The sequence below is a fragment of the Dipodomys merriami genome, unplaced genomic scaffold, assembly GCF_024711535.1.
Source record: "Dipodomys merriami isolate MVZ:Mamm:240054 unplaced genomic scaffold, mDipMer1.0.p SCAF_16, whole genome shotgun sequence".
In the NCBI taxonomy this organism is placed as follows: Eukaryota; Metazoa; Chordata; class Mammalia; order Rodentia; family Heteromyidae; genus Dipodomys; species Dipodomys merriami.
In genome coordinates, this window is record NW_027202937.1 from 13331822 (window position 1) to 13358682 (window position 26861).

At 35.7% G+C, this 26861-nt stretch overlaps 2 protein-coding genes and 1 pseudogene across 2 annotated transcripts; all 3 read right to left on the minus strand.

Annotated features, from left to right (window-relative positions):
• Nucleotides 1-1584: 1584 nt before the first annotated feature.
• LOC138827811 (centromere protein K-like) lies at nucleotides 1585-4412 on the minus strand (annotated as a pseudogene).
• Nucleotides 4413-8054: 3642 nt separating this feature from the next.
• On the minus strand, nucleotides 8055-9017 carry LOC138827812 (olfactory receptor 2W1-like). Its single transcript, XM_070023424.1, has one exon. It carries the CDS (start codon nucleotides 9015-9017, stop codon nucleotides 8055-8057), a length of 963 nt encoding a protein of 320 aa, XP_069879525.1.
• A 12445-nt stretch (nucleotides 9018-21462) lies between these two features.
• On the minus strand, nucleotides 21463-22401 carry LOC138827813 (olfactory receptor 2B6-like). The gene has a single exon (XM_070023425.1). It carries the CDS (start codon nucleotides 22399-22401, stop codon nucleotides 21463-21465), a length of 939 nt encoding a protein of 312 aa, XP_069879526.1.
• Between the last annotated feature and the right edge of the window lie 4460 nt (nucleotides 22402-26861).

Here is a 26861-nt window from a genome sequence, read left to right on the forward strand (position 1 = left end):
CAGAACTATTTGACATACTGTATTGGAGAGAAATCTGAGGAAAGGAGAAAGGCATTTAGGATATGTCCTCTAATTCCTTGTAGTTTTCTTATTTTCTGATCAACCATTAAAGGTGTGAATCATCAGCTCCTTCAGCCTCCACTCCTCCATCACAAGGTCATTGCTTCTTCTACAAAAGGTGACTCCTACAGTCAACCCCTTCACTGCATCCTGGAAAATCAAGTTGCATCAAATGGTCTTAGGGAAACTCTATGTTTAGTTTTTTGAGGAACCTCCACACTGCTTTCCAGAATGATTTGAACAAGTTTATTTTCCCACCAACAAAGTAATGGAGTTTTCTTTTGGCCATAACCACTGTAGCATTTGTTATTGTTAGTTTCCTTGAAAATGGCCATTCTAACAGGGGTGAGGTGGAATCTCAATGGTGCTTTGATTTGCATTTCTTTTATGGCCAGCAATGTTGAATATTTCTTCATTTGTCATTGGTCATACAGTGTGGGAAATGGTAAATCATACAAGTCTCTAGGCATTCTGGCACAGTGAGCCCAAAGGAAGATATTCTTTTATTTTTTTAGATTTTTAGAAACAAATTTATTTATAGAAACTTACAAAATATTTTGAATACAAGTTTCTTGGAAATAATTAGCAGAAACAAGAGGGGTATTAACATATACTGTCAGTGGTATGTAATACAGAATAAAAAAGATTGCTTGTCCAATAATTTTCCCTATTCTAATTTTTAACAAACATAGAAAAGAAACAATATATATGAAACAGATTTGCTCAATATTTTTAAATTGTGTTTTCTAATTGGATATTATTTCAATTTTAAGACTATCTCCTGATATGAGTGGCTGAGTGCTTGCCTACCTTGAACAAAGTTCTGGTTTTGCTCCCTAGCACCATAAGAAAAAAAAAAATCTCCAAATTAAATGACGTTTCATTTTGGGGGGGGAGGGGACAATAATGTTCTGGGGCTTGAACTCAGGGCCTCAAGCTTTTTCAATTATAGTTGGTGCCCCACTACTTGAGTCATGCCTTTAGTTCTGACTTTTTGCTAATTAATTGGAAATAAAGTTTTCAAATCTGGGATCCTCAGAACTCAGCCTGTAGCCATGAGGCAATAGCCACCAATATGACAATTCTAGAAAAATATTAGTAACTTCACAAATTTGCAATTTTTCAAAGAACATTAAATAAAGTCCATACTTTATAGTCTACAGTATTTTTCGCTGGCAGTTGAAAACATCAAAGTAACATAAGTAACAAAAGAAAACAAAGAAAACATAAGTAACAAAAAATCACTTTAAAAATGAATGCTTGACAATATGTGTTATTTAAGTTTTAAAGTAGATCAACCACCTGGCTTGTTGGTAGCATACCACAACTAGCACTGGAGAGATGGACACTGAAGGATATGAATATGGACACTAGCCTGGGCTACACAGTAAGAACTTATTTATAAAACAGCAAGAGGAATATGAATTATTAACTATGAACTATTATTGACTTATTCAAATAGCACTATGTTTCCTTTATCCTTGGGTAACAAGATTCCTTACAGTATGAAAACAGGTAATCCTTTTACTGATGAAAGGCTTCTAATCTTATTTGGTTTGGTTCTTCAGGATGTCTCCGGGAAATTCCACTGCACAGCAGCAGCTCAATATAAGGTGTCCAAAGGGAAGCACTAATTTGAACATGTGATCATGTAGAACCCCAAGTATTCTATTTCTAAGAATCTCAATTATCTCATTCAATGTTGTCAGCTGTGCAGTTGGTTCAACGTTTGTCTTTTTCCTTTTAGTTTTTTCACCAGGCAGAGGAAAATAGTATTCAAGAAACTCACCAAAGGAAATCAAGAGTTTCTCCTTAAAATTTTTTATTGTATTTTAGCTTTCATCTCATTAGACATTTCAAGTCTCAATTTAGACTGCGCCTCAATCTGGCTTTCCAGTTCAATTTGGATTGTAGTAAGAGTGTCCATTCTTTGTTGCTGTTCATCCATCCACTGCTGCTCTCTTTCAAAGTCTTCCTTTAACTTTTTATTCTTTACCTGAATAGTAGGTAGTATCAAGATCATGTTTCAATTTTTTAACTAGTTTTTCATTGTGAAAATACTGTACAGAGGGTGTTACATGAGCAAGGTAATGAGTACATTTATTATTAAGAATTGTTGCCTCCTCCTTTGTTTTCCCCTACCATCTCTTCCCTCCCACCTCCTCAACTACACACCCCCCCTACTAAATTGTAAAGTTCATTTTTCAACCTAGTGTCTTCTACATCTCATTGTTGCAATGGATCAACCTATATCCCTATTTAAACATTTTGTTTTTCCCTTCCCCTCCACAAATTATACCAACATCAAATACAGTGAAGCAAGAAAGAAAAAAACCACTTGTGTTCCCATCTTGGGGTTCACTTCACTTAACTTCATCTTATCTGGTCATATATAAATAGCTTTTGACCTTTTCCACTTGCCCATACATATACTAGTTATTACAAATAAGGGAAACCATGGGACCTATGCTTCTTTGGGACTGGCTTACTTCACTTAATATAATTTTTTCCAAGTCTTTCCATTTTCTAACAAATGGGAAAATGTCATTCTTTCTGATGGAGGCATCAAATTCCATTGTGTATATATACCACATTTTCTTGATCCATTCATCTACTGAGGGGCATCTGGATTGGTTCCATATCTTAGCTATGGTAAATAATGCTGCAATAAACATAGTTGTGCTGGTAGCTTTAGTATGGTCTTGTTTGTGATCATTTGGGTAAATGCCCAAAAGTGGGATTGCTGGGTCATAGGGGAGCTCTATGTGGAGTCTTTTGAGGAACCTCCATACTACTTTCCAAAGTGGTTGAACAAGTTTACACTCCCACCAACAATGCTGTAAGGTTCCCTTCTGTCCACATCCCCTCCAGCATCTGTTGTTATTAGAGTTCTTGATTCTAGCCATGGCTTTTCTCTATGCCAACCATGAGAAGACTGCGGCTGAAATCAGGAAAGCAACTCCATTTGTAATAGCTGCACAAAAAAATGAAATACCTAGGAATTAACTTAACCAAAGAAGTGAAAAACCTCTATGATGAAAACTTTAAAAACCTGAAAAAAGAAATCAAACAGAACTTAGAAAATGGAAAAACCTCCCATACTCCTAGATTGGAAGACTCAACACCATGAAAATGGCAATACTTCCCAAGGCTATTTACAAATTCAATGTGATAACTATCAGTATTCCATCTCATTCTTCAAAGAAATAGAAGAGGCAATCCAAAAATTCATATGGAACAATAAAAGACCCTGAATAGCAAAAACGATCCTTAACAGAAAGAACAATGCTGTACCAAATTTCAAACTCTACTACAAAGCCATAGTAATCAAAACAGCTTGGTACTAGCACAAGAACAGACCTCAGGACCAATGGAATAGAACTGAAGACCCAGAAATGAACCCACAGACCTATAGCCACCTGATCTTCAATAAGGGAGCTAAAAAAATAGAATGGAAGAAAGACAGCCTCTTCAGTAAATGGTGCTGGCAAAATTGGTTAAACACCTGTAGAAAACTAAAGCTAGATCCTTATATATCACCCTGCACCAGAACCAACTCCAAGTGGACCAAAGACCTCAAAGTCAAAGCAGACACCCTGAAATATTACAGGACAGAATAGGAGAAACCCTGGGTCTCCTTGGCACAGGCCAAAATTTTCTTAATAGAGACCCAGAAACACAACAAATCAAAGAAAGGTTGGACAAATGGGATTGCATGAAGTTGCAGAGCTTCTGCATGGCAAGGGACATAGCTAGCAAGATCAGTAGAAAGCCCATAGATTGGGAGAAGATCTTCACTAGTCATACCATGGACAAGGGTCTCATATCTAAAATATACTTGGAACTCAAAACATTAAATCCCCCAACAACAAATCCTCAAAGAAACAACTGCCCAATAAATAAGTGGGCGAAAGACTTAAAGACAAACTTCTCTGAAGAGGAAATAAGGATGGACAACTGACACATGAAGAAATGCTCAACCTCTCTAGCCATAAAAGAAAAGAAAAGGAAAACAACATTGAGATTCCACCTCACCCCAGTTAGAATGTTTCAGTTTTTGTAACCCTTCCTTCCCTAATGTAGTTAGAAGATCATCAGTCAGAGCAATTATTTCAGGTGTTTCATTCTGCCATTGCTTGAATTCAGCAGTCAAGCATTTCACTTGCATCATCAGTAATGATAGCTGAGCATTTGAATTAGTGTCTCAGTTCCAATAAGCGACCATTTATGCTGACAGTTTTCCATATCTTTCCAGAGTTCTTCACATTCTTTAGTAAGTTCTTCTTCAGAATTCATAACAAATTCTGAACCTGTAGTACATCTGGATCTAGATCTTGCTCAACCACAGTCATGTCCTTGGTGATTTTTCGTAGCCTTATGGGAAAAACCGCACACCACCACGAGCTGAACGTTCTGGGCGACTCGGGCGTTCGAAGCTCGGTTTTAACGGCTTTTCAGCTGTGGGTCACTCAAAGGAGGATACACAAGGCCCAGTACCTATGTGTATCTGATCATATAAAATAATACTTATCAAAATGAACTCCAGGAAAGGGAAACAAGAGGTTCTTTTCTTTTCTGCTGTTTTTGTTTTCATTTTCTTTTGTATCGGTTGTTCATTTTTCTTTCTTTGGGAGGGTCGGGGGGAACAGAAACGGTGGAACAAAGGGTGAACAAATGCAGCAAACTAGACACCTTGTTGAAAATGAACTATATAACTTGTGGTGGGGACAGGAAGGAAAAACTGGGAGGGAAGGGGTGTCATTGTTCACAAAGATAGGTACTCTTTATCTGACTTACATAACTGTAATCCCTCTGTACATCACCTTTACAAGAGCAGCTTTTCAAATGCATTTTAAAATGACATTAGGCAAACTGTTAAGGAACATTGTCAGTTCCAAGGGACTGGTGGTTACATCAAATGAGATTATTCAATTAAAGTAGGTTTTGTGGGATTCTTTAATGACTCATTCTTGTGTGCTATTCTCAAGTATCATGATTTTCTTACCAATCATATATTTCTCATATTCTTTATTATCATGTTATGCAATGATGATTCTCAGCTAACACATTGTATTTGGAGAGGTAGATATGGGTTCTATTCTGGTTCCTATTGCTGATGAAATTTATTGTGTGATCAGCCTGAGTACACTGTGAAATCTAAATGAAATACTCAATATTTTCAAAAACTATTAGTCTTTATATCTGCTGCTGCTGCTTCTGAAGAATTGAAGTTCTCTTAAGAAGTTACATGTATAAGGCTAGAGATACTGCCAGGTGCTGGTGGCCCAAAACCAGCCAGGACAGGAAAGTCAGTGAGACTCTTCTCTCCAATTAACCACCAGAAAACTGGAAGTAGAGCTATGGCTCAAAGTGGTAGAGCAATAGCCTTGAGCAAAAAGTTCAGAAATAGTGCCCAGACCCTGAATTCAAGCCCCCTGACTGACCAAAAAAAAATCATGAAGACTCTTTGATTGTGCTAACTAGAATACTGTGATTATAGAAAAATAGAATGTTGTTAAAGGAAAGTCAAAATTGTTCTGGACTATCTTAGCCCTGTTAAGTTCTTACCTGACTACTTTTAACCCATGTATCAGTTCTAACATACTCTTGACTATTAGAATACGTTGCTAAGATGAGCAAATTCTAGTCTCCCTAGTCCTAAATCTAAGAATTTTACATCTGAAACTCAAAGAAAAAAGCACCCCTTTAATGAGAGAATCAATGCATTTGGTAAGTATATAGATTTATGGCTTTCTGTGTCCTGTTATGTATTTTAGAATTCTTTTATTCATCTATAATTTCATGAACTATTATATTTATGTCATTCTTGGATTATTGAAGTGAATGAATGTTCAGTCACTTGATATTAGTTACTGAAGTTAGTAAATGTACTGCAAATATTATCTGTGATAAATCTTACAATTGTAAGAGTGTACCTTCCAAATATAATGGTAGTGGATGTGGAACAATACTATTCATGCTTCAGGTTCACAAAATTAAAATTGTCTCTGTAGACTATCTTTATCAGTTGATGTACTGTTTTTGAAGACAACTCTAAAAGAAGGTAAAGATATCAGCAACATCCTAGTATATTCAGCATATATTCAATAATAACATATTCAGTAATTAATCATTACTGTAGTGTTTTTCTGCTTGGGCAATAAGTAATTGTCTCCTACTTGTTCCTTTACATTTCACCAACTATGAAGTGATAGAGAAGAAAATAAATTACATTTAGATTTGAGCAAGTTATCCTAAAATTTGTCTTGGTGAGTAAAATTATCAAAAATGTGATCTTTGAGTGAAAGATGTCAGATGTCAGAAAATACCAAAGTTTAATTTAAAAATTACATTTATTCATTAAAGCAAAATATCAAATCCAGGCAAATGGAAAGCAAGAGATTCCTTTATTTTATAAAATTCCACAGCATACAAAATTTTCTACATTTCTCAAATTACACAGCAGTTAAATAAATCCATAAGTCTATGTCAAAGCCTAACTGTTCTCAAATTAGTTATATTGTCTTTTCAAAAAGTTAACACATCATGAGTGAGTCTAATGAATGAATAAATGAATGAGAATAGGGAAGACTGTGTGGTTACCCTTAGAGGTCTAAATTCTGTCTTCTCAATCCCTTATATAATTATAAAATAAGTAGTCATAGGCTTAAAGATATTTTATTAAAGTTACTTTATTTCAATACTGAGGTTAAAATGAGGCTCTTCTGTTTGCTAAGCGAGCATACTACCACCTTAACCATGCTTCTGGCTCTTCGTGCTTTTTTGTTACTTTTCAGATCCATATCTGAAAAGGTCTCATGCTCTTTTGCTTAAAATCCACCTCTGAAACAATTTCCTCCTATGTCTCCTGTGCAGCATCAAGTACAGGTATGAACACCATACCTGGTTTTGTTGAGATGGAGACTTCCTAACTTTTTGCCCAGGCTAACCTAAAACCAATCTGACCTCTCAGGTGGCTGGGATTACAGGCATGAGCCATTGTGCCTGCTCTATAAGAGATATTGAAATCAAGTTTCAACAGAGTGCATTATGTTAGATGGGGCTTAGAACAATTACTATCTTAGAGCAGGCATTGCCTGGATCAAATCAAACTCATGTAATGTTTGGAAAACATGACAAAACATTTAACATAAAACCATTATTTTCATATTGTTATTTCATGTGGGAAAGAATAATGTGTATGAAACCACTCAGATTTATCCTTTGTAACATATGAGCATTAGCATTGAAGTAACAAACCAGAACAACCAATGCAGATTCTCCTGGGCTTTAAAATAAATTAAGCTTACTAGAGTAAATTCAAGTTTATGTTTAACATTCATTTATGTCAAATTGTAAGAAAACATAAAAATTCCTAAAGACCTATATATTTTGAGGCCATACAAATAATTGGAGATATAGAAGTTCTAAGGATAATGCTTCTAATATTGTTTGCAGACACAATGTGTTTGTATATTAAAAATTATTACATAAATATACCTATGTGATCGTAGGGCTTTTTGACTGATTAAAATAAAAAGTCAGACGCTAAAGACCTATATATTTTGAGGCCATACAAATAATTGGAGATATAGAAGTTCTAAGGATAATGCTTCTAATATTGTTTGCAGACACAATGTGTTTGTATATTAAAAATTATTACATAAATATACCTATGTGATCGTAGGGCTTTTTGACTGATTAAAATAAAAAGTCAGACGCTAATGGCTGATTCCTCTAATCCAAGCTACTCAGGTGGCTAAATTCTGAGCTTCATGTTTTAAAGCTAGTCTGGGAAGGAAAGTCCATGAGATTCTTATCTCCAATTAACTAACAAAAAAAAAAAAAAAAAAAAAGCCAGAAATGAAGCTGTCGCTAAAATAGTAGAGCACTAGCCTTGAGCAAAAAAGCTTAGGGGCAATGTCCAAGCCCAAGACAGGCACAAAAAAAGACCATTAGAAAGCATACGCATTGTCTTATTTTTTCAATATTTTCTATGATTTCCAGGTCCTCTTCAGCTTTGCAGATTCCAGGTGAACCCTCACTAGTTTCTTCAGTGCGTCTTTCATGTCCTTATTCCTCAAGGTGTAGATAAGAGGGTTGAGACTTGGTGTGATAATGGTGTAAAAGAGGGTGAGGAACTTGCCCTGGTCCTTGGAGGCACTGTTACCTGGTTGCAGGTACATGTAGATAACAGTCCCATAAAACATGGACACCACCGTGAGATGAGATCCACAGGTGTTCACTGCTTTGCGCCGTCCTGCCTTTGACTTCATTCTCAGCACAGCTTTGGCAATGTAGCCATAGGATATAAGAATAAGGGCAAGGGGGGTGAGGACAATGATAATGCCCAAGGCAAAAACAGACATTTCCACCATGGTGGTGTCTACACATGCTATCTTCACCATGGCCGGCAGCTCACACAGGAAATGATCCAGAATGTTGTTTCCACATCTAGGCAAATTCACTGTGAGACTGCATAATACTACGGAATTGGCCAAACTAACACTCCATACCATGATAATCATCTTGAGACATAGTTGTGGGTTCATGATTATAAAATAATGCAAGGGCTTACAAATGGCTGTAAAACGATCATAGGACATGACAGCCAAAAGAAGACACTCAATGGAACCCAACCACATATAAGCATAGAGCTGGATGATACAGCCCACATAGCTGATGGTCTTCTCAGGGCCCCACAGGTTAACAAGCATCTGAGGGATAATGCTGGTGGTTAAACACAGGTCTAGGAAAGATAAGTTACTGAGAAAAAAATACATTGGTGTGTGGAGATGAGAATCCAGGAGAGAGGCCAGAATGATAGCTGTGTTCCCCACCAATATAATAAAGTAGAAGATGGTGACAACTCCTGACAGGATCTTCTCCAGTTCGGGATGATCAGAGAAGCCAAGCAGAATAAAATTATGTAAAGCACTGTGATTGCTTTGATCCATAGTTCTTCAAAATCTATATCCCAAATGGAAAAGATAGAGGAAGGGGAGGATGTGAAAAAGGAAGACAGGAGAAGAAACAATTTGTCAAAGTATACCATCTAAATAACTTAAGAAATCAAAGGACTAAAGAAAATTAGATTGATCATTGAAAGCCATTAATGGATCAAAGTTGAAAGTTTCTGCCAAGTAATATATCTGTTTTATATTCTTTTATAGTGATGAGTTTAATATTAAATTTTACTTTTAATACAGGGTCTTAATTATGTTACATACAGATTTGAAAACTTAAAATAGATATAGTTTTAAAATGATATGACCTGTGAATTTTAAAATAAAGCCAGTTAACTTGATATAGTGAATATATTCTTTTCTTGGTCATGAATTGACTTATAAAAGTGAACCATTTAGCTAATGTCAGAATGAAAGAAAGAATTCCTCTTCTCCCGTGTTTGTTAAATAGAATCACTGGTTCCTCAATTTGTCAGGTTAAGACATCTGTTATTTGTCTTCAGCCCTTTTATTTCTTGTCACTAAATCCGTTAAAGTTGAGTGCAAAATAAATTCTTTAAGTTTTTTTTTACTATTGAACAGTTTATGTATACAATATGTCTTGATCTGTTATCCCTTTAACATTTTCACCCCCAGTTTGACCCACCTTTTCCCTTATTTTTCTCAATTCTGTGGTATATACAATGAATTCTTGACTGCATTCCCCGGTTCATTCAGCTATTCCTCTCCCCTTGGCTTCACTCCCCCTTTTGCAAGTAAATATTTCCTGGTACTTAATTTTTTGAGGATTTGACTTAGTCTTTCTAAAGAATTATACTATTTAATTCACTTGTAACTGCTTGCATACCACCAAGTGTGTTTACTTACAGATTTATAATTCTAACTACCATAAATGAGGGAATCCATGCAACCTGTGTTTCTCTCTGAGTTTGGCTTTCTTCACTTAATATAATTTTTTCAAGTATTTGCATTTCCTCATGAATTATACAATATTATTCTTTCTGATGGATGAGTAGAATTCTATTATGTATATATACTGTGTTTTCAGGATCCATTTGTCCACTGAGGGACATATGAACTGATTGCATATCTTGATGATGGTAAATAGTGCTGCAATGAACATAGTTGAGCTGTTGTCTTTACTATGGCCTTGTTTGTACTTTATTGGAAAGTGAGGGGAGGGGTGTGTTGGGAGGGGCAAGTGAGAATATTGAAAGGCGTGACTTTGATCAAGACACATTATATTCATAGCCTGCTTTGTTGATGGCAGCTCCTTTTATGTACAATTACTCAATGATAATAAAATCTATTCAAAAAAAAGCTTCTACCACTACTACCCTAAACCCAACTTCTATGATCACTTTCCTGGATCCTAATGACAGGGTTTATTCTTTGGGGTTCATCTTATGACTTTACATTACTACAACTTTCAAATAAAATCTTGCCATCCCAGATAAGATCCATAACACTACTCAGCTCAGTGTTTCGTCAATAAAATCATATACTATACACCTGCCTAGATTGGGGATGGAAAATCATATAAATAATAAATGCAAGGCACTCAGAAGAATGCTTGAAATATAGCATGCCTGAATAAACTTTAGTTACCAGAATTATTATAAGAATAAACAATAATCACACAAAATATAGGTAAATGTGCAGTGTCCGCTCCTGACACTAATAGTCTTTAAGAAAACAGACAAATGGGAACTCAAAAGTGGTGATAGGGAAGGGAAGGGGATAGCAAGGAAAAGTGGAGAAAGAAGAAGAAAAGAAGAAAAGAAAAGAAGAGAATGAAAAGAAGAGAAAGGAAAGGAAAAGAAAGGAAAGGAAAGGAAGGAACGGAAAGGAAAGGAAAGGAATGGAGAACTAGGGGAGAATATGGTCATAAAATTCAAAGCACATCCTAAAAAAATTAAGATCCAGAATCATAACAAATCAATGAAAGACCAGATACGTGGAATTTCATCAAACTGGAGAGTTTCTGCATGCCAAAGGACAAAGCTAGCAAGATAACCAGAAATCCTGCTATGCATCAAACAAGAAAGGGCCTCAGACCTAAAATATACTTAGAACTCAAAATATTAAACCTTCCCAAAATAAATCCTAAAAGAAACAAAAACCCAATTAATAAATGGGTTAAAGATTTGAAGATAGACTTCTCAGAAGAAGAAATAAGAATGTCCAATAGACACATTAAGAAATGTTCAACATCTCTGGCCATAAAAGTAATGCAAATCAAAACAACATTGAGATTCCACTCCAGTTAGAATGGCCATTATCAAGAAAACAAATGACACATACTAGTGGGGATGTGGCCAAAAGGAACACTACTACACTTTTGGTGGGAATGTAAACTTGTTCAACCACTCAAGCAATATGGACGTTCCTCAAAAGACTAAACATAGAGTTTCCTTATGACCCAACAATCCCACTCCTGGGCATTACCCAAATGACCACAAACAAGGCCACACCCATGCTATCAGCACAAATATGTTCAAGCAACATTATTTACCATGGCTAAGATATGAAATCAACCCAGAACCCCTCAGTCGATGAATGAATGGAATATGGTATAGATACACAATGGAATTCTATGCTTGCATCAGAAAGAATGACATTGCCCCACTTTGTAAAGAAATGGAAAGACTTGAAAACAATCATATTAAGTCAAGTAAGTCAGATCCAAAAAAACATAGGTGCATGGTTTCCCTCATTTGTACTAATTAGAATGTGCCTATAAATCTACTAGCAAGCACGATGGATGGTAAAAGATTAAAAATTATACTGGCACATGATAAACAGGATGCAAAACATTCACACAGTGAGATCAAAGGAAGATATTCTCAGGAGCAGATCACAAAGGCTCAATAGCTTTGTGCATACAATCATGTAAAATGATGTTTATCAAAATGAGTTCCAAGAAATGGAAATAAGAGGTTTTATGTTATTTTGCTTTTTGTGGGATTTTTCCCCCTTTGTCACTTTTTTTTGTAATTTTTGTCTGGTATGTAAGTTTGTCTGTTTGGGGGATGGGTAAGGAGGAAGCACAAACATGGCTGGAAAAAAGGGTGGACTAATGCAGTAGTGACAGTCACTGGACACTAAGTTGAAAATGAACCAAACAACTAGTGGAAGGGGGGGGTCAGAAAGGAAAAAGTGGGGAGAAAACAAGGGAAGAGGTCACATTGTTCAAAAAGAAATGTACTCATTACCTGACATATATAACTATAACTCCTCTGTATATCACCTTTACAATAAAAAGAAGGGGGAAAAAGAAAATTAAGGGACGGAGGTAGGGTTGTGAGAGATGAGGAGAATGTTGAAAGGGGTGTCAATGATCAAGATGTATTGTATTCATTAACTGCTGTGTTAAAGGGCAACTCTTTTCTACAACTATTCAAAGATAAGAAAATATATTTTTTAAAAAAGAAAACAGACAAGATACATACTTCTCTTCCTTCTATCCTTTATACCTAAAACATGTCCATATTTATAGCTATAATAATAATAATAATGAAAAATAATAAAGTTAGTAGTTAGCATTTTTTAATTCTAAGTTAAATTTTATTCTTTTTTTGGGGGGGGGGTCCGGTCATGGGGCCTAAACTCTGGGCCTGGGTGCTGTCCCTCAGCTCTTCAGCAAGGCTAGCACTCTACCACTTGAGCCACAGTGCCACTTCCGGCTTTTTTCTTTTTTGCTTATGTGGTGCTGAGGAATCGAACCCAGGGCCTCATGCATGCAAGGCAAGCACTCTACCACTGAGCCACCTTCCCAGCCCCCTCTAAGTTAAATTTTAAACTTTGGCAGGGGTTGGAATTTGCGGGGAGAGATGGGAGGGCAGGCATGGTAAGGGGAAACAAAGAAGGAGGCAACAATGCTTGATAAGAAATGTACTCTGGAGCTGGGAGGGTGGTTCAGTGGTAGAGCGCTTGCCTTGCATACATGAGGCCCTGGGTTCGATTCCTCAGCACCACATAAGCAAAAAAAAGCCGGAAGTGGTGTTGTGGCTCAAGTGGTAGAGCACTAGCATTGAGCTGAAGAGCTGAGGGACAGTGCCCAGGCCCAGAGTTCAGGCCCCATGACCAGACCCGCCCCCCCCCTGCAAAAAAAAGAAATGTACTCATTACCTTGCTCATGTAATTATAATCCCTCTGTATGCTATTTTCACAATAAAAAAACTTATTAATAAAAAATAAAAAAGAACTTCCTAATAAATATATTGAAGAGAGAAATAAGTTGGATGAAAGTTTTCTAAGTTATAACATACTCAGCCATTGACAATCTTCAACTTTTTTTTTCATTAGAAACTTAGTCTGGGGATTTGAGACATTACCTGCATGTCATGGTAATGAAGTGGCAGGTGAGCATGAAATATTGCTATTTTAATCTATATAATAACAACTACCATATTCAGTTTGCTGAAAGTAATGTAAACCATGACTCTCCATTTGAAGGAAGAATGAGCTCAGCATCACTCACTAGTGCTGTAGAGATCCAGGCCTTCTAGACAAGTCTGAGCATCTCAGAACTGCCAAAACCTACAGCAATAGAATAAATAATCCATAAATTACTGCCAGAAAAGCTAGTCACTGAATACATGAAGATAACTCTCCCATTTAAAGGAAAATAACATCCAGAAATGCTCAATTCAGTACTACTTGGGCATTTACAATTTTGATAGCCAGACAGCTAGATTTTATGATAGTGTCATCATCATTATCACCACCTTCACCATTATCACCCTTAACACACACACACACACACACACACACACACACACACACACACACACACACAAGGAGGGAAAATGGAAGCTTTTGGAGATTATAGACTTATGGCAAAGATTGCAATGATGGTTTCAGCGCCAAACATGCAGTAAGCATTAAAAATGTATAAGTTTTTAATACGTCAATCTGCTCATAAAGGTGATGAAAAAAACTAAGATGCTTGATTGAAAATTAAAACTACAAAACTAATAGCTCCATCTCTATCTTCTCAGTCTTTCTCTATAAGAAGTTGTACTTTTTGCAAGTTATTAATTTTAAATATTTTTCTGGAAGATTATGATAAAATCATTCAAAATTGTGGTGAGGATATAAAAGTTACAATCCTAACTGGTTAAAACACTGCTTAAAATAGTTGGTTTGAGAGTTATTTCATGATGGCCTGAGAAATCTCTTTGGAAACAATAGCCTGAGTTCTGCTATGGATCCAGTTGGAAAGTAAAAGTAGTAGTTCTCTAAAATATGATGCAACCTGTCACACATTCCACTAATTTTATCATATCATAGTAAGAAAATGAATAACTAATTCATGAATAAATGTTAATATAATTGATATAATTAATAAATATTTATATAGACAGGCACATTGCTGTGTATAAGTACATGCCTTGCCTAACTTCTGAATAAAATAGGCATCAGTGAAAAGTACCTAAAAATAAAAAAAGAACTCAGAAAATTAAAATTGATTGCATGCACTGAATTCCATAATGATTTCCTCTAGAGATCCCCAAGATTAATTCAGGAAGTGATAAAAATGCTTATTATGCTTAATAAAAGTCCTAAATAAAAATCCTCAGTCTAATAGTTCATATTATGAGAAATATGCATGGTTTAAAAGATCTGAGTCTTATGTTTTATATATAATATATAAATAAAATATACGACTTACACTTATATACAAAGGCAAAAATATGCAATAAGAGTTTGGGACAGTCTCCCATATGCAAATTTGATCATTATATATATTGAAATATATAAAGATCAATGAATAGCTTCTTGTTTCCCCTTTAGAGAACAAATTTAAACATTTTCCTCTATAATGTAGGTAAGAATAGATTTCTCTTCAGACACGTACAATACTTTTTCCTCAGCGTCTGAGAGGAAATCTGCAGAATCAGCACACACGGGTCTTTAGATTTTTTTAGCTTTTGACAGGTTTCTTTTCCCAGCCCAGGCACATGATTTTCTAAGAAATACTATACAGATTGACGTTAAGCTACCTTGATGCCCTATGTCTCCACCATGGCAGAGTCCTCAGTGTGGAAACTCTGCTTAAGTGTTTGCCTTCCATGGCTGTCACTCTCCCGTGCTTTCCCTGCTGTGCCACTGCAAAGTCTGCCCCAAAGTGTGGCCAGGTAGAAATCCCCCTCAGGACTCCTCCTTCTTGATCATGTGACTTCAGGTGAGGGGATGAAACCATCCCCAATGCTTAGTGCTTGTTTTAGTCTTTAAATGAACATGCACATAGTTCTTGATTATAGAGAAACACAAACAGCAGTCAGGTAATCCAGAATAAGAACCGAACAAAAATTCCCAATATTGCCTGAAACTCCAGTATGGTACCATAGAAAAGGATAGCTGAGGAAGCATTTGGAGGATTATTCTGTTAACCTGATATTTCACTAATTTGTCTTAGCAGGTACATAGTGAAATAAATGTATATTTATATAAAATAAAAGTTCATTTATTGTAAAGTTTGAATATGTACTAATTGATTGGACACAAAACCCTTATTAAAATATTTGACAAACATTTTTAGGATTAATTGGGATCATTAGGGTTATTGGACACTTCTGTCTAAGATACTATACAATGAACCACAAATATTCACACAGTTGCATTCAGTTGCTTTATGTGGCATGTCACAGCATGGTTTTGAACATTCAGTGAAAAAAAATATCAAAATATGCTTAATAACCATAGTAATATAATTGGCTTGCAAAGTAACTTAGAGTTTTGTCACTGAATGTTATCTTTACTTTCCATTCGAATATCATACATATGGGCTTCATGAAACACTTCACCATTAAAGGATTGGCCCAATATAAACAAAATCCTTCATTACTTCATTTAATTTCTCAAAATGCTGCCTTATGCAAGTACTGGATTTTGTTGTTTCAAATGTACCTCCTTTTTGCTGAAAAACAAAAGAATATGTATGTCCTCAAAATGTAAAATAGCTTATGGATCTGAATTTCTCTGAATTGAGATCATGGTTTATCCAATTCCCTGGTTATCAAGTTACCTGGAGTTCAAAATGGCAGGTTTAATTGTACATCATCAGTGGTCATTATACTCATAAGGTGATGAGCCCACTAAATCAAAGAAAATTCCTATAAGCTGGATAGAGTTATTCAAATTCAACATATAAAAATCAAATACCCAACGTTTAAGTAATTATGCAAGGAAAAAATACAGGAAAATCAAATCCTTAAGCATGGAAAACCTGATCATAGCCAACTGCCTGTATTCATAATGGAGAAAAATTGTGATTAATTTTTTGAATCCTTGTTCAATTCCAAATAGCTTATGTAGATTGTTTAATAACAAGGAATACTTGACTCCCCGTGGACATAATTACTACACTGAGTGACTGAGGCTGGACAGCATTATCTTGAGGTGTTTTGTGTTTTTTTTGTTTTTTTTTTTGTTTTTTTTGTTTTTTTGTTTTTTTTGTCGGTCATGGGGCTTGAACTCTGGGCCTGAGCGCTGTCCCTCAGCTCTTCAGCTCAAGGCGAGCACTCTACCACTTGAGCTACAGCGCCACTTCCGGTTTTCTGGTGGTTTATTGGAGATAGGAGTCTCACGGTCTCTCCTGCCCGGGCTGGCTTTGAACCGCGATCCTCAGATCTCAGCCTCCTGAGTAGCTAGGATTACAGGCGTGAGCCACCAGCGCCCGGCTGTTTTGTGTTTTTATAGCTGCACAGCAGTCAAAAAGCATGCCACACCTACTCCATAAAATACCTGAGTAAAGGAAGTAGTATTTATTCAACAGCCTAGTATCCTAATTTTTTGTTACTAAATACTTTATTATACGCTTTGAGACAAATAAAATATCCACGCTTTGCAAACTTTATTATTTTGCTCAATTTTTATTTAAAGTTTAATTTTATCGACAAAATGATATACATAAGGATTACAGTTATATAAGTAAGGTAATGAGTACATTTTTTACATAGTCAAAGTTTGAAAAGTATTTTGGCCAGTTTTCAATCCCAGTCAAAATTCATATTGATAGATTTATTACACAGAGGAAGAAATGCAGTTGCAGAATAGCGATGCCATTTGCTGAAGGTACTTGATTTTTTTTCTCTTACAGGGCTTCTTTATTTTATTTTTTAATTTTATTTTATTATAAAGATGCTGTACAGAAGGGTTACAGTTACATGAGTAAGATAATGAGTACATTTCTTGTCAAACATTGTTACCCCCTCCTTTCTTGTTCTCCTACTATCCCTTCCCTCCCCCACAACCCTCACTCCTCCCCACTGAAGTTGTACAGTTCATTTCCAATACAGTGTTTTGTGGGTACCATTATTGCAATGAGTCATCCTGTGTCTTTGTTTCAGTGTTTTGTTATTCCCCAAATTAGACAAATGTATATACAAGATGCAGAAGGTACCTGTTTTTAATTTATAGTGTTGCAAAAAGAAATTAGATAACTTAGTACAAGACTAGTGATACTATTTCCCGAAGAGTCATTACAATCTATCTTCTGTCCATGGATAACCAATATATCATAATACATTACTGTTCCTCATAACTTGTTCTTTCTGCTTCTTTACTATAGGAAAAGCAGAATAGGAAGATGATACTCATTAAAGAAAATCATTCTTAGGAGTTCATTCTATTAGGTTTTGCTAACCTGCCTTGGCTAGAACTTCCTCTATTCGTTAATCTTCTGATAAAATGCCCCATCACCATGAGGGGAAACATTGCCACCATTCTGGAGTAAAAGTTAGACCCCCGGCTCCACAGCCTCATGTATTTCTTCCTCACCAATCTCTCCTTTTTGGACATGTGCTACACCACCAGCATCGTCCCTCAGATGCTCTTTAACCTAGGAAGTTCTAGGAAAACAATTAGTTACATGGGGTGTACACTTCAGCTTTATTTATTCAGCACAATGGGGGCCACAGAATGCCTTCTGCTGGCAATTATGTCCTTTGACCGCTACATGGCCATCTGCAGACCTCTGCATTACACCCTCATCATGAACCAGCGCCTCTACTTCCTATTAGTCCATTATATGGCTGTGTGGAATTGCCTATGCCATATCAGAAGCCACACTTACATTACAGTTGCCCTGTATGGCATAAATCATTTGGATCACTTGCTATGTGAGATTCCAGTTCTGATCAAGACCACCTGTGGGGAAAAGGAGGCAAGTGAGCTTGCACTCTCTGGTTATATATCTTGATGTCTCCCATTTGTTCTTTGAGAAAGGTCTGAATGAAATAATGAGGAGAGTTTTTGATTACTTTCCTTAAAAAGATAATCTCAGCATTGATTATGCTTGGTATCGAAGACAGAGTATATTTTCACTATTAAATACATGCTTTCTCTCCAACATAACTTTTCAAAAGTTATCTAAAGTAACAGTTATGCTATTTACATGGAATATATACCCCAGAAATGTGAAGCATTCTGGAACCAATAAAACATTTCTGTGATTGATACCATTCCCTACTATCAATATTCTTCATTCTGAGACTTTGGCCTGTTCTCAGTGTTTGTGTGTGTGTGTGTGTGTGTGTGTGTGTGTGTGTGTGTGTGTGTGTGTGTGTATGTGTGTGTGTGTGTGTGTGTGTGTGTGTTACCCAAGCTAACTTTAAGGCACAATTCTCGTATCTCATATCTCAGCCTTCTCAGTAGCTAGGATTACAAGTATGAGCACCTAGCACCTAACCTATTGTTCTTATAATTCCTCATATTATCAGCATCCACTCATCATAAACCCTCTTGAAAGAAATAATCTTCATTATTCTAAATGCTAGTAACAAAGTTAAACTAGTGGACAACAGAGTGATTGAAAAAAGACACTCAGAACAACTCTAATGAGTTTCTACTGATGTAGTTATGATACACATCTTTCTGTGTTTCATCTCCAAAACTAAAATCACTATTTGTCTTTATATAATACTAACATAGAATATCTTAACTGGTACACAGTATTTAAGATATTATATATTATGGAATTTTAGTTCTTTATTTGGCTATATGTTTGTGGAAACTTTTTATACATTTCCTAGGAATGAGTCAGAATCTACCAATTTAGTTTCCTAGGTTTTTTTCTTAATTGTACAAGCTCCATTGGTACAAAGAATTGTGCAATACCAGGTGACCTGGAATTTTTCAGAGGAATTCTGGCTTTTCAGTTAATTCTCATATGAAATAGCATGAGGCTTTTCATCCAGTTATTTTTTTAAATCTTAATTATATCAGAAGGTTTGTCAGTAAAGTCTAAATAACTTCCCATTTTTCTTTGACATACTTATTATTTCACAACACCTCCTGCTGAATTCACAGCATATTTATTCAACAACATGTAAGTCTTCAATCCATTAACTTCTTTTATATTAGTTTTTACTAATTTCATGAGCTACTTTAAACTTTTAGTAGGAGTCAAGTGTTTCAGCACTTTCAAATAACAGCAATACAGATTTTACAGTTCTTACATCCAAACTGTTATAGGGACTTGGATTGTTTAACCAATAAATAATTATAACATTATATTTTATTTTTCAAATTTAATCTTTTTTTTTACTTTTAAAAGATATTTCTTCTTGCCAGGCACCAGTGGCTCACGCCTGTAATCCTAGCTACTCAAGAGGCTGAGATCTGAGGATCACATTTCAAAGCCAGCCCTGTCAGGAAAGTCTGTGAAACTCTTATCTCCAATAAACCACCAGAAAACCAGAAGTGGCGCTGTAGCTCAAGTGGTAGAGCGCTAGCCTTGAGCAGAAGAGCTGAGGGACAGTGCTCAGGCCCAGTTCAAGACCCATGACTGACAAAAAAAAAAAAAAAGATATTTCTTCTTATTTGAATTTATACACAGAAAAAAAATTTAGGTTGTCCAGATTCATATCACATCCTCATTCTTTCACTGGTTCAAAGGACTCAAAATATTTTAAAGAAATTACTCAAAACTCTCTTCTTTCTTATTGTATTTCTTTCAGTTTTAGAACACTTTCATTAATTCACCATACAAAATTACTGCATATTATGTGTTCAGCAAAAAATGTATCTTTCAAGGAGCAAAAGCATCCACATAAATTGAAGTAAAATATATAGAACACAGGATTTTTTTGAAAATTATGAGAAATGGACAAAGAATGATCTGTATAGCCAGGTTGCCTAGAGATTTGAGATAACTAGAAAAGAGTGACAAAATATTTCTCATGTGACACATATAGGAAACTAGCTGGTGAATAACTTGTAATGCTGTTTTTATGATAATCTAATTACCTACAATTAAATTATGTTATTTTATATTAATAGAATCATATTTAATAATATTTTCTATTACAAATATTTTATTACTGAATAAACTGGATTTTCACTGTGTACTTACTCACATAGAATTACTATTTTTTTATTTATTATTTGTGGGGATACTGAGATATAAGCTCTGGTCATTTTACTTCTGATCTCTCTTGTTTCTAGTTAATTGTCAGAGAGGGTTTCATGTTTTCTGTCAAGATGGGCTGTAACTATCTTCTCTGCCTCTTAAGTAGCTGGGATTACTAGATCACACACATGTCTGGCTTAAATCTTACTTGTAAAATAGCCACAGCAGATGGTGATGCAAGCTAACTAAGTATAATCCTCACTGACATGTTTATAGAACACATAAGCAAGTGACACATTTTAAGAGAAGAACAAAGGCTTTATAGTAAAAACCAGAATGTTAAAATTTAATGTTTACTAAGATACGGAACCAACCCAGATGCCCCTAAGTAGATGAATGGATGAAGAAGATGTGGTATACATACACAATGGAATTCTATACCTCCATCAAAAAGAATGACATTGCCCCACTTGTTAGGAAATGGAAAGACTTGGAAAAAATGATATGAAATGAAGTAAGCCAGGCCCAAAGAAACATAGGTCCCATGGTTCCCTTATTTGCAATATCTAGTATATGTCTGAGACAAGCAGAAGCAGTCAGATAAGTTGATGTTAGATGAAATGAACCCCAAGATAAGGACTCAAATGGTTTTTCTTTCTTGCTATTGTTTCTAACATATTTATAAGATGATTTCTTTTTTGCTTTCTATGTCCCTCCCCCATGGTATAACCCTTGTTTTCACTGTATATGATGTTGGTATAATTTATGGAGGGGAAGGGAAAAAACAAATCATTTAAATAGGGATGCAGGTGGACCTATAGCAACAATGAGATGTACAAGTCGTTATGTCGAAAAACGAACTTTATAACTTTGGCGCACAGGGGGATGCGGGGCGGGGGGAGAGGAAGGGATGGGAAGGAGAAACAAAGGAGGAGACAACAATGCTTGATAAGAAATGTACTCGTTACCTTGCTTATGAAATTGTAACCCCTCTGTACAGTATTTTAACAATAAAAATTATAATAAAAAAGAAGAAATAAGAATGGATAACCTAAAAATTTTAATGTTTACAAACTTTCACTTTGAACAGGAAATGCTCCTCACCAGTTTACATATTGCCCCCTTCACATCTTTATTTCTCAGGGTGTAGATGAAGGGATTGAGGGTAGGAGTCACCACTCCATAGAAGAGAGCCATGAATTTGGGCTGGTCCCTTGTGATGGAGGAGGGAGGCTGAAGGTACATGCTAATGGCTGGACCATAAAGTAACAAAACCACAATCAGATGGGAAGAACATGTTCCAAAGGCCTTTTTCCTTCCCTCTGAAGATTTAATCTTCAGTACAGCACGTCCAATGCTAGCATATGAGGCAAGTATTAAGCACAGAGGCACAGCTAATAGAATAATGCATACTAAAAAGATTCTAAGCTCAGTAGCCTTCTTCTCACCACAGGCAGTCATGATTATGACTGAAATCTCACATAACAAGTGATCCAGTATATTTGTGCCACACAGCGGCAGCTGTAACGTGAGAGCAGACTGAGACACAGCTATGATCACTCCACACATCCACACAGTGGACACTAACAGGATGCAGAGGCGCTGGTTCATGATGAGGTTATAGTGCAAAGGTCTGCAGATGGCCACATAGCGATCAAAGGACATAAGACCCAGGAGCAGACATTCTGTGGCCCCCATTATGTGAAATAAATAAAGCTGCACTACACACCCCATGTAGCTGATGGTCTTCTTAGAGCTCCCCAGGTTGAACAGCATCTGAGGGACGATGCTGGTGGTGTAACACATGTCCAAAAAGGAAAGGTTGGTGAGGAAGAAATACATGGGGCTGTGGAGCTGGGAGTCTACCCTGGACACCAGGATGATGATGATGTTTCCCATCATGGCCGTAGGGTATGTTATCAGAAGAATAAGGAAGAGAGAAAGCTCCAGCCAAGGTCTGTCAGCAAATCCTAGTAGAATGAACTCCTCAGGGTGACTTCCATTAATGAGAGCCATTCTCTTCACTTTATTTCCTACAATAATAGAGTAGCCTTAACAAAGGTGGCATAGAGAGAAATGACAGAGTTTTATGTTACATAAGCAACATTAATATATACAATGGAATAGTAAGTCAACTTGAAATACCATAAAGGATCTGCTACTAGATCCTGATGCTAAAAATTAAAACAAGTTATGTTAAATAAGTAATCCAATACCTTCACACAGAATTTCTTCTTCTGTAGGCAAGGCTGACACTATCTGAAGTACTGAGGTAGTGACAGTATAAAATAAGAAGGACAGAAAAAACTTGGAGTTATACAATCATCAAAATAGATGTGGCCACCTTGATTTAGTTACTAGTCTTCTCAAAAAAATTACGTCTTCTCCTGTTGCAACAATGAGAAATACAAGTTGTCATGTCCAAAACGAGCTTTACAACATCGGTGCGGGGGGGGGGGGGGGGGGAGGAGAAGGATTGGGATTGGGGCGGGGGGGGGGGGGGGGGGGGGGGGCTAGGAAGGGATGTGAAGGGTAAACCAAAGGAGGAGGGTGCAATGCTTGGTAAGAAATGTACGCATTATCCTGCCCATGTAATTGTAACCCCTCTGTACAGTATGTTCACAAATAAAATTAAATTAAATTTAAAAAAATTACATCTTCTGTACAGGGAGAGAGAAGACTCTGAATTTAAAAAAAACTATGTTGGGTATTTGAAATGAAGAAATTTAAAAGCTATGCCATGTTTACATAACTATTAGTGAGACATTCATTTTCAAAGTTGGAAAACTTAAGGTCCTAAGCATCCTTCAAGAATGATTTATTTTTGCATTATATACTTCTCCATAATTATTTGGCCAAACTTTATATATATATATATATATATATATAGTTGGGCTTGAACTCTGCGCCTGGGTGCTGTCCTTGAGCTCTTCAGCTCAAGGCAAGCACTCTACCACTTGAGCTACAGTGCTACTTCCAGTTTTCTGGTGGTTAACTGGAGATAAGAGTCTTATGGATTTTCCTGCCTGGGCTGGCTTTGAACCGCAATCCTCAGATCTCAGCCCCCTGGGTAGCTAGGATTACAGGCACGAGCCACCGGCACCCAGAGGTATTTAATATTTTATATTGAATTTTCATTGCTTATCTATTCTGTGGAGAATTTATTTTATCAATGGTATTATTTTCTTTCATTTCATGCATTTTATTTGTTTATGTGGTACTGAGCAATTGATCCCAGGGCCTCATTCACGCTAGGCAAACACTCTGCCACTAAGCCCCATTCCCAGTCATTTCATGTGTTTTAAAATTGTTATTATAGAGGCAAATCCCAGAGGAGTTACAGTTACATAGGTCAGATAAAGAGTGCATTTCTTTTTGAACAGTGTCACCTCTTCCCATGCTCTTTCCCAGTTCTTACCTCCCATCCCTAACCACAAGTTGTATAGTTCATTTTCAACATAGTGTCTATTGAGTATCACTGTTTCAATTGTTCACCCTTTATCCCACTATTTCTGTGTTCCTGCCTTAACCTTCCCAAATATAAATGAACAAATGAGACAGCAACAAAGAAAAAAACCTCTTCTTTCCATTTCCTGGAATTCATTTCGATAAATACTATTTATTATTGTTTATTAGTGTAAGTCTTGTAGAGTTATTAGGGACACAATTGTTTTACATAATTACATTTTTCAATTTTCAATTACTTGTAACCCTGTCAAATGAGATGCTTATTCAAGCTAAGTGAATTGAAATCTCAATGTTACTTTTCTTTTTCAGGATATATATTTCTTTGTTTTTCATCTAAAATGACATTGATCTAAGGATGAGAGAAAGAAAGAAATGATTTGAGAAAGGATGAGTTAAATTTCATTTGTCTATTTACTTTCATTAGTGTTTCAAAGAAAGCAAAAATCTTCTGCAAAGGGATATTTAGATGTCAAGTTAAGATAACATCTCACTGATGATATTCATTTTTATGCTTATAGTCAGATTTCATTATCCCAGATTATATTTTGAGGCTACAAGATAAAATTTCCTTACCCTTTTTTTTGGAAAAAAATCTCAAAATTACTGGGAGTTGCCATCCAAAATTACTTTGCGCCAACATGTGAACCTTGCCCTTCCACTGTACATTATTGTGAAGTAAAAATAACAATGTCATAATTATTATAAAATAATTTCAACAAGTTCTTAATGTGCCATTTATGTTAAACTCTTCTATAAATCTCTTCATCTTTTTAAGTCATCTATTGCTCACCCCAAGGATTACAACAAAGGGCACGTCATATCCATATCTTAGACTATTTTACGATATATAGTCTAGTGTTCTGCTAAATAACTGGGGATAATCTAAATATCAACCAGTTCTCTCTATGCCTTAAGTTAGATGTTGTGATCATTAATGAACATGGCACGTTAATAGTCTACAGAAAGCATCAGTGTTCTAACAACGTCATCTGAAGTACTGTGGCCCCTACAAATTGTTTGAGCCCAATCATCAAAATGTAATATGTGCACAGTCAGTTTAGAATCATCTCTTACATAAATTATTTTTCATGAATATTCTGTTTTGTACATGAGATATGAAATAAAAAGTGTTACTTGATTATGAAATTGCAATCCTGAATATTGCAATCTACCTACATAACAGAAAAATTGTGATACTATACCTACTACAAATTCATTTAGCACTGCTAGATTTGTCTATCATAAATATACTAGCTTGATCTATCCACCGACTTTTTAAAGAGAAATTCAAAATTTGAATATCCAACAATTTTTCTATAACTCCTTTGATCTAACTCTAAAAACAGTGTTCATTCAGAATGCCTAAGCAACAATAGAAAATTGGTGCTCTTTGAAAGGCCTTTTATATTATTTGCTTATTTTTTAAATTACTAATGTACTTTATTGTTGTTATAGAGGTGATGTATGAAGGGATTACAATTACATGTGTCAGGTTATGATACATTTCCTTTCATACAATATCTTCTGTTCTCTCATTCTCTCCCAATCCCTCCCCTGTCTCCACTCAGGAGTGGTATAGTTCATTTTCATCAGTGTCCAGTGAGCTCCATTGCTGCACTTTTTCCCTCGAGTTATGTATCCTTCCCCCAACCCTTCCAAAGATGTACAAAGGAATACACCATAGATAAGGTAATGAAGACAGAGCTAATTTTTAAAAACCTAACACCTAAAAAAGAAAAAGAAAATAAAACAAGTTTCTTGTTTCCATAGCTTAGAGTTCATTTCAGTATGTATATTATTTTATATAAATAGGAAGGGGCACTTAGGTATTGTACCTTTGAGTTTTATTAATTGCCTTAATAAGAGCAATTTTGTTTGTGAGTGGTGATCCCTTTGAATTTTGCTCTTGTTCATGGTATTTTCCTTTGGAGTTTATTTAAAGTCTATGTTTCTATTGCTGGATTTCTCATGTTTCATGGGGTTGTTTCCATGCTATTTCATTATGTTTAATTTTTGAATTCCATAACTTTTGATTTTGTATTTCCAGTGACTTTTTAATCATTATGTCAGTACCTAGGAATCATCCAGAACTATTCAACATTTCTTCAATACAGCCACCTGGCTGTATGTAACATCTTGTTTGTATTTCCACACACTTTTATTCCATTTATTTTATTCCATTGTACCTATTCATACTTTGTTATTATCACACTATATTTCATTTATACTTAAAACACAATTTAGCTTTATACTTTGTAAAGCACAAGAAGAAATAAAATAATTTTGAGACCATAACACTTGAATAAAACACGTATATTCATCAAATTCTGAAAATATATTTTAGAAACTTAAATGACTGAAGATTTATCATTTTGTTTCTAGGGAAAAAAGCTCTTGCTGAAACTTAAATGCTTTTTAAATGAGACCAAGAAATAAATTAATTACAAATAAAAGTCTAATTGTTCCTGAGAGCCACTGAATGAAGTCTTTCCAAAGATTAGAAGATGCTCCCTGAAATACATTGCTATTTCCTTTTTTTAAAAATTATAATTTTTCTTTTTATTATATGTAAGTAGTTGTACAAAGGAGTTGTCATTTAACAAAGTAGTTTAGGAGTATAACATACTGATCAAGTATACTGATCAAGTATAACAGCTGATCAATATCAGCTTTCTCAGCATTCTTACACATTCCTCTCCTACCCATTCCTTCCCTCACTGTTCATAATTCTGTAGGATATACGTTAGGTTCTTGACTGCATTCTCCCCTTCTTTCTTCATTCCTCTACTCCTCTCTCCTTGATCCCACATGCACCAGCTTCCTGGTGTTTAATTTTGCTGAACTTTGATTTTCTTTGACATGTGCATTAGGCCCTGTGATCTGCTCATGTTCCAACCTTCCCTGAGGATGTGTGACCTTGGAAAACAATGATCACTTTACCCACCTTATTTTGATAATCTTTGATACAAAATATGAAGGAAGACACTTGCGTTGTTCAAACTCTAAGA